Source organism: Maniola hyperantus, chromosome 22, assembly GCF_902806685.2.
Source record: "Maniola hyperantus chromosome 22, iAphHyp1.2, whole genome shotgun sequence".
Lineage (NCBI taxonomy): Eukaryota > Metazoa > Arthropoda > Insecta > Lepidoptera > Nymphalidae > Maniola > Maniola hyperantus.
In genome coordinates, this window is record NC_048557.2 from 11,543,302 (window position 1) to 11,557,254 (window position 13,953).

The 13,953-nt window shown below is 38.3% G+C and overlaps 1 protein-coding gene across 1 annotated transcript in view; it reads left to right on the plus strand.

The window, feature by feature from the left end:
* LOC117992758 (E3 ubiquitin-protein ligase TRIM33-like) overlaps positions 1 to 10,437 on the plus strand; it is a 31,904-nt gene extending 21,467 nt beyond the window's left edge. The window contains exons 15-20 of the mRNA XM_069506104.1: positions 1,556 to 1,680; positions 2,744 to 2,930; positions 3,270 to 3,414; positions 4,162 to 4,357; positions 4,637 to 4,705; positions 9,076 to 10,437. Of these exons, the coding sequence (XP_069362205.1) occupies positions 1,556 to 1,680; positions 2,744 to 2,930; positions 3,270 to 3,414; positions 4,162 to 4,357; positions 4,637 to 4,705; positions 9,076 to 9,273 (920 nt within the window). The 3' untranslated portion in view covers positions 9,274 to 10,437. The remainder of the gene's footprint in view (positions 1 to 1,555; positions 1,681 to 2,743; positions 2,931 to 3,269; positions 3,415 to 4,161; positions 4,358 to 4,636; positions 4,706 to 9,075) is intronic.
* Positions 10,438 to 13,953: the final 3,516 nt, after the last annotated feature.

Genomic DNA, 13,953 nt, shown 5'->3' on the forward strand with positions numbered 1-13,953 from the left:
TTGTCAATTGTCGTAAAAATAAAACAAAATAATTAAATAAAACCATAATATCATTTGTTTATTGTTAAGTCATTAACAAAACGGTTCTTATAATATATCCTTAGGTTCCGCAAATATTCAAAAATGAATTGGCTTCATGATCAATCTAACTGAGAGCGGCCACACTCGGGTTGCGTCTGGCAACACCGATTGGTGAGATTTAGAATTTTTCTGGAGTCAACATGTGAAGACGAATTTTTTCGTTCCAGGAAAATCTCACTCTTTTTCGCCCATGGCTTCGCCTGGGAAAATACAATAGTTATAAATTTAGTCATCCTAACGTATTTCAATGTTTCATCAATTATGGTGAGTGAAAAATCAAGTAATGTGGATTCGACAAAATGGCGGTTTGGTTAGAGAAAATCCTAATTTCATGATTTTCCCTTTCAGTTCCAGTTATTTTACCTTCCCAAATAAATGAGGATAATGGGTTGTGGGTGGACTCCTGAAAACCATTGGTGGCCAGGAGTTCAATAGGTGAGTTGTGTTTGATCGGGAAAATTCCACGTGTCGAAATTTTCACACAGCACAAATTATAATCTTGTTTTTCTTTGTTACAGGGTTTCCGTTTGCGTTTCCGTTTGCGTTTCCGTTTTTAGTTTCCGTTTTCCGTATTTATTTCTTTTGCACATTCACGTTGGCAACTTAATTTCTATGGATAAGACTTGGTGAAAATCCTTGTAATGAAACATTTCGGTTGTGAAGAATCAAATAAATTGAGTTTTGGATCTTGGCCGATGCCGTCCAGCTACCTTGCAGTCTTCGCACCTACAAGTAAGCAAATGTTTGTATCCTGGAACAGTTTAGTGAACCTTCTTAGTGTATGTGTACAGTAAGAACCCTGTCTTTACTACTGAGCTTTTATTTTGAAACAATTTTATGAATTTTACTGTGTCATTGTCTATTCCATGCCAATGGCATCTTAAATTTAAAACATAGATTTTATGTACTATCTACCTAAGGCATTCTAATGTATCTAAATTAAGTCTTGGCATTAAGCTAGAATAACTAAGCATTATTAGCCATCACTATGTATTAAGCGACCCCGGTAAAAGTTACATTAAAAACAATTTTGCCTAACATCTAGCAAATTTCATTTATAACACCTCATATACATTACAAGGGAGTCGACGGCTAGCTTCTATTCTTTACTAGGTAGATAGATCAAGTAAGTAAAATTATTTTTTTTTTCCTCTAATCTTTGTAAGGTGGTAGATTATTCCGTATCCGGGTATATTTCTATTCCGCCCAATTTACCACCCTTACACCACGCAGACTCCACTCCTGCTCACAGTAAAGTATGGAAATGCGGAACCTTGCGGTGGAATTTCATGTAGTATGTCCCACTTATGATAAAATGTCAACACTCTACCACTGGGTCGGAAAGGAGTTTCTGTTGACAAGAGCCGGCAAGAAACTCAACAGTTGCTCTTTTTAAAAACCAAAATGTCACAATATGTAAATATGCAATACAAGCATTGTAACCATGCAACGTTATATCGTGTGTAATTGTCAGGTGCGGAGGCGCTGGGCGGCGCAGCTCTGGGCGTGGGCGTGGACTACAAGATTACGTTAGGGCGGGCGCGCGCGTCCTCCGCCGTCACCTCCACCAACCCTAAAACACCCAGCCCCAGTCTCAACGTGAGTTGACTCTTTACCTTTCAACCCTTTTCCCAATCTAACCGTATTAGGTTGCCTTTTTGATAGGCAACCTAATACGGTTGGAATGGAAATAAAATAAGCTTTTATTTGATACAAAGATTTCAGCTGATGCTCGACTTTCATAAATAACTAATCAAGGAAGTTGATCGATTTTTTTATTTTATTTCTTAACATCGTCGGCACGATTTAGCTAGGCAACCTATTTGCAATAAATTATTTAACATATTCCGTTCCACGTTTATGTGGTTCGGGGCCGAAGGGGATTAGAGGAGGTGGTTTAGGTAGGCTCGTTAATAGGCTACTTGACAATTTTTTTAAGTTGGTCTTAAATGGTTAATATTTGTCCTATTATATCAAAAAAATTAACACTATATTTTTTTGCGCCCTAAAAACCGTAAAACTTTAATTTAAAAAAATATTTTTCTTAGACAGGTGAAAACACTGTCGGCCATGTTTGGCCGATAGATTATCTGTGCTCTGACGTCATGCATTTGTAAACAACAGTATAACCCTGTGGTTATACTGTTGTTTACAAATGCATGACGTCAGAATGTTAAACAACAGTATAACCCTGTGGTTATACTGTTGTTTACAAATGCATGACGTCAGAGCACAGATAATCTATCGGCCAAACATGGCCGACAGTGTTTTCACCTGTCTAAGAAAAATATTTTTTTAAATTAAAGTTTTACGGTTTTTGGGGCGCAAAAAAATATAGTGTTAATTTTTTTGATATAATAGGACAAATATTAACCATTTAAGACCAACTTAAAAAAATTGTCAAGTAGCCTATTACGGCATGATTATTTTTAAACAAGAATTCTGATATATCCGGTGAGTTTTTTGAATATTGTTTTAGTATTTATATTAGCCGAATGCGTTATATATATGCGATCTAATAGCGATATCTATTATCGATTACGTAGTAATCCTTCCTGCATTTACAACAAATAAATGATTGATAGATTGATGGAAGGCCTATGAATGGATAACCTTTCGACGAGAATGCATGAGAGTGTCACGTGTGATGGTTGTGCCGCAGGGCCTGGGCGGCGGCACGGCGTCGGAGCTGGACAAGGTGTGCGCCGAGTCGGTGCAGGACCTGATGGCGACCATCGCCAAGCTGGATTCCAACGGCGTGCAGGTGGTGGCCGAGCAGCAGGCGGCGTCGCAGGACGCGCCCTCGCCGGCCATCGTGCACTCCTCCACTGACGCGGACCCGAGGCCCGGTGAGACACTGATCCCTTACAGAACTCCGGAACCAGGTGATGTACCAGGAGCTCTACCATAACAACAGGAAGGTCTTCCTCCGTACCATTGCTATGTGTGGGTCTTTACGATGATGTTGTAAAAAGCCCTCGGTCTTTAATTGTATTGAACAAATCAGTATTGGGGTGTTGACTGCGAAAATGACGTCCACTATCAAATTCAAGTTTCCGTGTGCACGGGACCCACGTACCTATTAAAACAAGCCTGAGAATTCTCCATAATGTTCTCAAAGATGTATGAAGTTTGCCCATACGCACTCGGCCTGCCTGGTGATCATGACGAGGTGACGGTGTCCGCAGGCAAGGCGGGCGGCGCGGCGAGCGGGGACCCCAACGAGGACTGGTGCGCCGTGTGCATGGACGGCGGCGAGCTCATGTGCTGCGACAAGTGCCCCAAGGTGTTCCACCAGTACTGCCACATCCCCACCATCGAGAAGCTGCCCGAGTGAGTCACACACGAGGCAAATACTACATTACAGTCCAAGCTGAGTGTGAACAAGTGATTTTGAAAGGACAAGGCGCCAGCCATGTAATCGAGATCAGTAATTATTGCTATTTGGGTCGAGACTTGTATAGTGCTTTACTCCCTTCTTCTTTTCTTCTCTATGGCTCTTTGTACTGCGGTTTTGGGCTTTACTCCCATTTGCGAGGAAACAAAAAACTTAACAGCCTGAAACACACCAATTCGAACATGACGGTCTTGTTAAAAAAAGAATAAAAGATGAAAATATAACACCTAGTAAAAAAATTCAAACTAATTTCTAAATAGGAAAGAAAAGTAAAAAATAAAAATATAACTACAAGAACAACATTCAAAACCCTCACCACATATGTGAGGGCTAACGTTTTGAAATAACCATCCATGCCCAATGTGGGCGTAATTAACGATATCCTCGTGACCTCGTGTTATCAAACAACAGAATTTCTTACACAAATACGATCCTTGTAACTCTCACATATTACACATGGATTTAGGCTCTAACATCTCTGCCCGACGCAACTAGACAAACTTAACGAACCTACCTAGATCGCCTCCACCAATCCCCTTCTAGCTATCCCGAACCGACCATCTAACCTGGTTACCATGACAGTTCAAGATTACAATCGAGGACGGAACGCCCTACACACCCGCCTCATGCCCTGATTGGCATGTCAACCTATCGCGGACTATAGATTGGTTGGTCTGTCGCAGGGAGACGGAGTCGTGGCAGTGCCTGCTGTGCGTGAACTTCGCGGAGGAGCCGGAGGATGAGAGCGGCGGCGGCCAGGTGGAGGGCCGGATGCGGCGCGTGGTGGAGCGCCTCACGCTGGAGCTGTACTGCCAGTACGAGCTGTCACTGCCCTTCCGCGAGCCCGTGCCGCAGCACAACCGCCACTACCACTCCAAGGTGACCGTCCGTCTGAGACGAACTAGACTAGGCCAAAGCTGTCTTTATACCAAACAGTAACTCAATTACGAGTTGTAAAAGGGTATAGAAGATTAGCGCCATTCAGGTTTCTACTAGCGCCATCTAGTTTTGCAACGAAATTAAGTTTAAAAAAATTTGGATGTTTGCTATAGATAAATCATAGACCTACCCGAATGGCATGAAACTTTGCTAATGAATAGTTTGAAAGTCTGTCCTTCAAGTGGGGGTGAGGGGATGACAAGATGTTTGGTTGCGCAGATCTCGCGGCCGATGTGCCTGGACATGATCCGGCTGAAGCTGCAGCCGCGCGCCGAGGGCCGCTACACGCACGTGACAAATTTAGATAAAAAGAGAAGTTAAGACAGTGGGCTTTAATAGTGATGATAAATTAAATCCAATGATTACTAATGAAAGTTATCATTTATCAATTATTTGTCAGGTAAGGCCAAATACTAAGTAATTAAAAATCAAGCAAAGCATCTGCTGTATTATTTCAAAGTAAGAATCTTAATCATCTAAACAGGCTTCTATAATAATTAGAAGCTAACAACCTAGTGTTTACTTTTATCTCAATGTATAAAATAAATAGCAGAAGAGGGTAGGTGATAAATACAGAAGTAAAACCAACCAAGTCGAATATTAACTGAATTGTATTTGTTCAGCATTGATCTATTTATATTAAAATGAATCTACCACCCATTTCGCTAAGGTGTTTAGTCATGGAGAAGAAAGGGCAAAGAAACTCCATAACACACATCTTTTAAAACATTAGAACGTTGAGTAAAGTAGTAGGTACATATTTGGTACACAGTTACAACAGGTAATCTATAAAAGGCAAATTATTACATTACATTATAATACAATATAAGAATACTTAACTTCAGTAAGGTCCGCTGTGTTTGCTCTGGGCTGTCGATACAAGACTGTCCCCTCTCTGTCGAGGTAGGGTACTTTTATAACACTGCCATCGCAAACAAGGCGGATATCGACTATCACATGATCTTAATATTAATCATTATTTATTTTAGGTTTGTTGACAAAAGGTATGTTGACACACCCAATTTACAATAATAAAATCAGTGACATTGATGGTCTACGTATTAATAATTTACAATAATAATAAGCGACTTAAATTGTCAGTTTACACAACATTATTATTTCACATAATAGCTATTGCCAACTGTATGTTGACAATAGCTTAATATAATGTCACTCTTAGTATATTGACAATATTTAATTTACAATGAATAATTAGTGACATGTATTGATAATTTATATAATATTATTTATCATATTTTCATATTCCTAGATACCAAATTAAACAAGAATAAACAATAATAGTTTTACACTATTGTATTGTATGATGACAGTAAGAAACTAGGAACATTGACATTGTATCCGGAAACGGAATAACGATTCTGTTTTAAACATCACAACAAACATTTACTTCAGACTCCCAAGTTTATGATTAGATGAATTTTAGCATAATAATTATGTATCCAATTTTATCGTAATATAACACGGCCATACTGACAAGTACTTCGCTCCCGAAGTACATAGGGAAATACGGAGAGAAAGGAAAAAAAATTCCTTATGTTTTGTTTTTTTTTTTTTTTAATACCATTCGGCAATAATAACATTTGTCCCTTTTAGGATTAAAAACTCTTGTCCCGTTTGGGAATCTCAACGTTTGTCTCATTCGGACATCTCAAATTATTTATTATTATTATTCGTATTACCATTATACTTATATTTATTATAAATTTACTATAATATGTATTTATTATTACATTTACCATATTTATTTATTTTATTTTTAATTTATTTACTTTTATTATTATCAATATTTGTTCCATTCGGAAATCTCAAGCTCGTCCCATTCGGGAATCTCGATATTTTGTTCCATTCGGAAATCTCAAGCTCGTCCCATTCGGGAATCTCGATATTTTGTTCCATTCGGAAATCTCAAGCTCGTCCCATTCGGGAATCTCGATATTTTGTTCCATTCGGAAATCTCAAGCTCGTCCCATTCGGGAATCTCGATATGTGTTCCTTTCGGAAATCTCTTAGTTCGTTCCTTTCGGAAATCTCTCAAGTTTTTTTTTTTTTTTTTTTTTTTTTTTTTTTTTGTCCCATTGGGAGTCTTAACATTTTGTCCCATTGGGAGTCTTAACATTTGTCACATAGTGAGTCTTAACATTTTGTCCCATTGGGAGTCTTAACATTTTGTCACATAGTGAGTCTTAACATTTTGTCCCATTGGGAGTCTTAACATTTTGTCACAATATAGTGAGTCGTAACATTTTGTCCCATTGAACTTTTTGTCACATGGTGAGTCTTAACATTTTGTCCCATTGGGAGTCTTAACATTTTGCCACATAGTAAGTCTTAACATTTTGTAAAATTTTTTTTTTTTTTTTTTTTTTTTTTTTTTTTTCTTTTTTTTTTCTTTTCCCTTTCCTTCCTCTCCGTTCTCCTTCTGTCATTTAGCATAAATTATTAGTATGTTTTATTATAATTCGGCCATCTTGATAAGTACTTCGTTCCCGAAGTACATAGGAAAATAGAAAACTGCAGCCCGTGAAATTAAATCAACTACGGCAACAAAAGCACCGACACAAAAAAAATAAGATTGTGCCATTCGCAAAACAAAATTCAATGATTCAATGTCAATGTTACTGTCATAAAAACTAGGATAGACGTCAGACCGAAATTAGAGTAATGTCTTATAAACAAGTGTAGTGTATGCAAACCAACTCAAAACAAGAATAAATTGATAACACGTAACGTAGGTATTTATAAAATTAAAATGTTCTGATAGCATTACTGAACAGAAAAAACTTGAGCAGGTAATCTGCCTTACGTTGCTAAAAAAGTAATTTAGTTAAATAATAAAAGTTACTTGAATGGACCATCTCTTTTGTGTTGTTTTAAGAGAAGAAAAATGGTCGAGTTATTTTAAGAAGCAAAATAAATAAATAAATATAGTTTATGTTTAAGTTACATAAATCAGAATAAGGTAATTTCTTCAAGTTTCGAGTTGTAAGTACGATGCAATTTCTCAAAAGCAAACCTGATTTGATTATTATTATTGTTTCGGTATATCATAACTTTCTAAATGATTTCACATTGTTATATAGTTTATGAAAAACCGTTCGGCCAATCTGACCTCTAACTAGACTTATTCTTATCCAAATAAATTGTACCACCAACACGAGGTTTAAAGTTAAAAGTTGCACCAAGTTCACTTCGAAGCAGCACATAAATACACTTCACTTAACTTTCAAAATTGAAGCGACGTTCCAACCAGCGGTGCCACACGAACACCAAGTGCCGATGACAAAAGCGTTGCCCCTCGCTATGGGATCATCGGACACCAACACCAAGTGTCGCTGATGACAGGCGGTAGCCTGTCGCTTCAAGGAGAAGCCGCATCCACGATTACTGAAAGCATTTGAAAAGTATTAGTATTGCGACAAGAAAAGAATTATCGTATCCCACTTCTGATGACAAATTTAGATAAAAAGAGAAGTTAAGACAGTGGGCTTTAATAGTGATGATAAATTAAATCCAATGATTACTAATGAAAGTTATCATTTATCAATTATTTGTCAGGTAAGGCCAAATACTAAGTAATTAAAAATCAAGCAAAGCATCTGCTGTATTATTTCAAAGTAAGAATCTTAATCATCTAAACAGGCTTCTATAATAATTAGAAGCTAACAACCTAGTGTTTACTTTTATCTCAATGTATAAAATAAATAGCAGAAGAGGGTAGGTGATAAATACAGAAGTAAAACCAACCAAGTCGAATATTAACTGAATTGTATTTGTTCAGCATTGATCTATTTATATTAAAATGAATCTACCACCCATTTCGCTAAGGTGTTTAGTCATGGAGAAGAAAGGGCAAAGAAACTCCATAACACACATCTTTTAAAACATTAGAACGTTGAGTAAAGTAGTAGGTACATATTTGGTACACAGTTACAACAGGTAATCTATAAAAGGCAAATTATTACATTACATTATAATACAATATAAGAATACTTAACTTCAGTAAGGTCCGCTGTGTTTGCTCTGGGCTGTCGATACAAGACTGTCCCCTCTCTGTCGAGGTAGGGTACTTTTATAACACTGCCATCGCAAACAAGGCGGATATCGACTATCACATGATCTTAATATTAATCATTATTTATTTTAGGTTTGTTGACAAAAGGTATGTTGACACACCCAATTTACAATAATAAAATCAGTGACATTGATGGTCTACGTATTAATAATTTACAATAATAATAAGCGACTTAAATTGTCAGTTTACACAACATTATTATTTCACATAATAGCTATTGCCAACTGTATGTTGACAATAGCTTAATATAATGTCACTCTTAGTATATTGACAATATTTAATTTACAATGAATAATTAGTGACATGTATTGATAATTTATATAATATTATTTATCATATTTTCATATTCCTAGATACCAAATTAAACAAGAATAAACAATAATAGTTTTACACTATTGTATTGTATGATGACAGTAAGAAACTAGGAACATTGACATTGTATCCGGAAACGGAATAACGATTCTGTTTTAAACATCACAACAAACATTTACTTCAGACTCCCAAGTTTATGATTAGATGAATTTTAGCATAATAATTATGTATCCAATTTTATCGTAATATAACACACGCGGCGCAGTTCGTGGCCGACGTGCGTCTGCTGTTCCGCAACGCGTACCGCTACAACCCGCCCGACTCGCAGATCCACACGGACGCGCGCAAGCTGGAGGACTTCTTCGACGCGCAGCTCGCCAAGCTGCTGCCCGACTACGCGGCGTGGCGCGGCGAGGGCGAGCCGCCCGCCAAGCGCGCCAAGCGCGACTGACCCGCGCCCTACCAGTGGTCCGCCCCGCCTGTCTGTCAGTGCTAGTCTGTCCGTCTGTCTGTCTGTCTGTCGGGCGTGTCAAGGGAACCAAAACATACTTCCCGTTGACCTGGAATCATTTAATTTGGCAGGTAAAGGAATAAATCCGAAAACCCTGAATTTGTGATTCACATCACAAAATAAATTAAAGTGTTAGTTTTTGTACATTGGTACGGAACCCCTCGTGTGCGAGTATGAGTCGCACTTGACCGGTGTTTAACTACAAGGTCAATCTGTACAGCGTAAGTATCAAACAATACTTGATAGGAACTATTACTAACGTAAATAACACATTTCCCCGCATTCGCAACGTAAGGGTACGACGAGTAGTATTATGTAAAGCGTTGTCCTTGTCCCGCCCTATTGACCTACGTAATAGCGCTATCCTTGTCAACAGACGATAAAGATCTGTTCGCTTGTATGAAGTGGCAGGAGACGCCACCGAGCTCATTTGACGTTGGTTGGTTCTACATTGCTGCTTCAATGAGTGATATTGAAACCATTTTTCGTAGAAAGCCATCAATTGGTTAAGAATAAATATCAAATGAGCTCGGTGACTATCATTCAGTGTTAGACACTCAGTGAACCAACCCGTGTCTTGCCACTTCATACAAGCGAACAGCAAATCTTTATCATCTATTGACGTAGGTAAATAGAGCGGGACAAGGACAAACATAATACTACAGCGAATCAGTACGGTGTTAGCGTTTGAATAGGGTTATAATATGTGGTCTCACCTGACGAGTGAACATAGTGGATAAACTAGAACATGTTTTTAAATCTCCTGTATGTTATGTGGTAGGATAAAGGTTCCTTTAAGTTATACGTTATGACTTTGAGAGTAAAGGTCGTCGCTGACTTGCATCGCACCAAAATCGTGATTTTTAGAAGCCAATACGTGTTAAGATACATGTTAAAAACATTCTTCCCGACCCATTTTACTTTTCTTTTTCCATACAATGTACCACAATCTTAATTCACTATAATCTACCAAGAGATTCTCTACGTTATGTCTTTAACTCTAAGCGATGTATTATATTTGAAATTATCAAGTACGTCCGCCAAAACTGACATCTTCATGAAAAATCGAGCAATATTAGACTTAAAAGAACAGGCAAGACATTATGGGTAATGGTTGCAGAAAAGGGGCTTAGTCTCGGCACGGGAGCGGTGCGCTGCGTGTCAGCGACGACCTTTACAAGACGGCGTAGCTCGTGCTACTTGGTGTTGTGAATGTTATATGTACTATAGAGCTCGTCGCACACTACAGCGCGCACTTAACACACATAACACAGGCAAATGTGCGATGTAATGTGCGATCGGCATAATATTAATATATTGTTTGAATAGAATCCCTTTCTATTGTAGCGTAGAGATCGTTTTGTTAATAATGGCACGTGGAATGTTTACGTTGAATTATACTGTTCCACTAGCTGATGGCCGCGACTTCGTCCGCCGGATGGAGGGTCACTGTCCACGCCCAGGTCGATCCGTTGCTTCGTTGCGGTGTGATTGAAGGACAAACCAACACACTTTCGCGTTTATAATATGGGTAGTGATGGACATAAGTGACAGAAGTAACCGTCAAGAAAGTGCAGTTCGCTCTCTCGGCTATTGTGAACAATGTTTCTGTATCGAAATGTAAAAATTATTATCAATATTTTCAATTGCAAAAAAGTTTATTTTATATTTAGTTTGTTGTGTACCGTATATTGTATATGTATAGTTGCGAGGTATATAGTATTGAACACAAATCATAATAACGAGCGAAATCTAATTTGTTCCCAACTGTGATACAAGTTGCACATTGATTTATTTCTCATCTTAATTACATAATATTTTATTTTGCTTAATGTGTATAATTAGTAGTTACTATATCTGTTTTAGAATTAGTATAAAGATGCACAAATGATACGCGTTTATGTTAAGTACATAGTGGGGCCGATTCTCTTGTACACAATCTCTTAAACTAAACTAAATTAACAGGTCTAAATCTAATGCTATCCTTTTCCGCAAGCAACATTATGAAAGGGATAGCAATAGAATTAGACGTGTCATTTTAGTTTAGTTTAGAGATTGTGCACAACGGAATTAGCCACATTGTCTAACAGACTAGATGATTCAGACAGACATTTAGACCGGAAACACACGCGTCTGGTGTGTCCTAATTATTCTGGCGTATTTTAAATATGTTTCCGGCCTTAAACACCTAAATAGTATTATCAATATAGATGATACCCGGCTGTACTCGCGTACAATTGCCGACAACTAATATTGTACATCGACCTTTAGAAAGAGATAGCGGTTTCGTAGAGTGTTGTCTCTATCGCTAAGACCGACTAAACGTCACATAAGTATAAGTGACAGAGACAACGCTCTACAAAGCTGAAATGTAAAGGTCCGTGGGTGTGGCGGGTTACGGGTTACGGGTATCATCTCTATTGATAATGGAAATCATTCACAATAGTTACGCTAAAAAGTATTAAATAACAAATGAAAGCTTGCAATAAAGCGAGCAAAGCCGCACATCACAATAGTTATTGTTATAGTCGACGCATTTTAAACTGAGTCGTCGAGTTATCTCTCTGTTTCGCTCGCACTTACCTACGACCTGTAAGTGCGAGCGAAACAGACAGATAACTCGACGACTCAGTTTAAAATGCGTCGACTATAGTGTTATTTATCGCGATACGATTGTGTATATGAAGTTTACAGTTGCGCCATCGCGACTGAGTTACCTGCTGGTGGTGTATTCACTATTCATGCCGATCGCACACTACAGCGGCGCCGCACGAACGTAACGGCGCCGCACGAACGTAGCGGCCTATATATTTACTAGCTTATGCTCGCGACTCCGACCGCGTGGACTACACAAATTTCACCCCCTTAGGGGTTGAATTTTAAAAAATCCTTTCTTAGCGGATGCCTACGTCATAATAGCTATCTGCATGCCAAATTTCAGCTCGATCCATCCAGTAGTTTGAGCTGTGCGTTGATAGATCAGTCAGTCAGTCAGTCACCCTTTCCTTTCATATATTTAGATTACTAAAAATTCGTGGAGTATGTTCCTTTAACAAATCGTCCCATGTGGGTTAGTAATTTTTAGGTGGGTTTTGATATTTTGATGCTATTTGCTATAGAATCGTTGTTTCTGCCCCTAGAAACAAAAATGTTCAATATAAACTTTTCAAGGAATTTAATTTTATTTTATTTATTGGGGTCAACAAACTAGTAGTAGCTCTTAAAAAAGCAGTAAGTAATATAATACAGTGTTCGTGTAAATATGTAAATATGTAAATATGCTGCCAACGACGCGCGACGTCAACCACAGATTAATTAATAATTATCAAAGTAATAAAAAGTAGCGGCACTGTATCCATCAGACAATGTAGACCTCTGGGAATAGCAAGTTTTTTCGTTGTTATGAGTTACGTGGTGTCAGAATTGAAGCGACAACATGCGGACGCAGATATATTCAGCGTCGCGGGTTGCCCGTTCTGAAAAAGAACCGTTTGCGGCTCGTCTGGTGTGCGATCGGCTTTAGACAGAAATGTTCGGGTGATTTTGTTTATAAATTATTACAACAAATGTTTCCGTCCCTGCACAGGACACAGGACTGTGTGACAGACGCACCAAACAAAACAATATTATATTATTGAACTATGTATATGGTGGACTGGTGGTATTTTTGTGTTCAGTTATGTGTAGGGGCGGTGACCTTCATGTTGCTAGTGTATAAATTGACCAAAATTACTTAAAAGAAACTCATTATTTAACAATTAATTTACTCTTGTGTCGATTTCACGCTGAGCTGCACCACCCGCGCCACGGTTGCGCGAGATTACCTACTCGAGGAGCTGGTGGACAAAATGGTGTCATTTCACGAAATTTTAAAATTTAAATTTTATAAAAGGACCAAAAAAACTGGATGAAAGCTGCTGAAGCTACTGTTTTGATCATCAAGAACTTTGGGCTCAATTTCAGTAGTTTTAAGTAGTTTTGCTTGGAAATAAGTTCCGATCTGTATGTAGTGTGCCGTCCGTTTCGTTCACCAGTTGCTTACATATCCTGTTCTCTCTGTGTTGTGGCAAGCGATGTTACGAATGAAGCGATCCGATTTGTGGTTTCGCAGAGATACACCCTGCACATGCTCGCACACCCCTGGCAGCCTTAGGGTGCTTGTCCACTGAAGCGGATCACTCACACTTATAAAAGATTATCAAAAATCTGATTGGTCAACTAAAAACAAGTCGGCTCTGCGCTTCAGCGGGCAGGCAGTAGGCAGTAGGCACCCTTGGGTTGTGTTGGACGAATGTTCGGTGTGAAGACACGACGCGCGACGTGATACTTACGTTTGAGGCTCCCTAACTCTAAATTACTTATTTGAAGATTAAATGAATGTTATGAAAAATTACAAGTTTCTACTTATAAAGTGTTGCTCGCCTGTTGAATGTTGCATTGTTATAACAAATGGAAGACTTTACCACTAGTTACTACACTCTCGTTGGACATCCTATATATAAATCTGTTTTATTGGATTTTATTTCATTATTTATGGAAAGAATTATTTTTATCTCTTTTAGGCTGAAATCTATAGAGCTTGCTTTGACTTTGCTCAGATTTAAGTTTCAGTTGAAACGA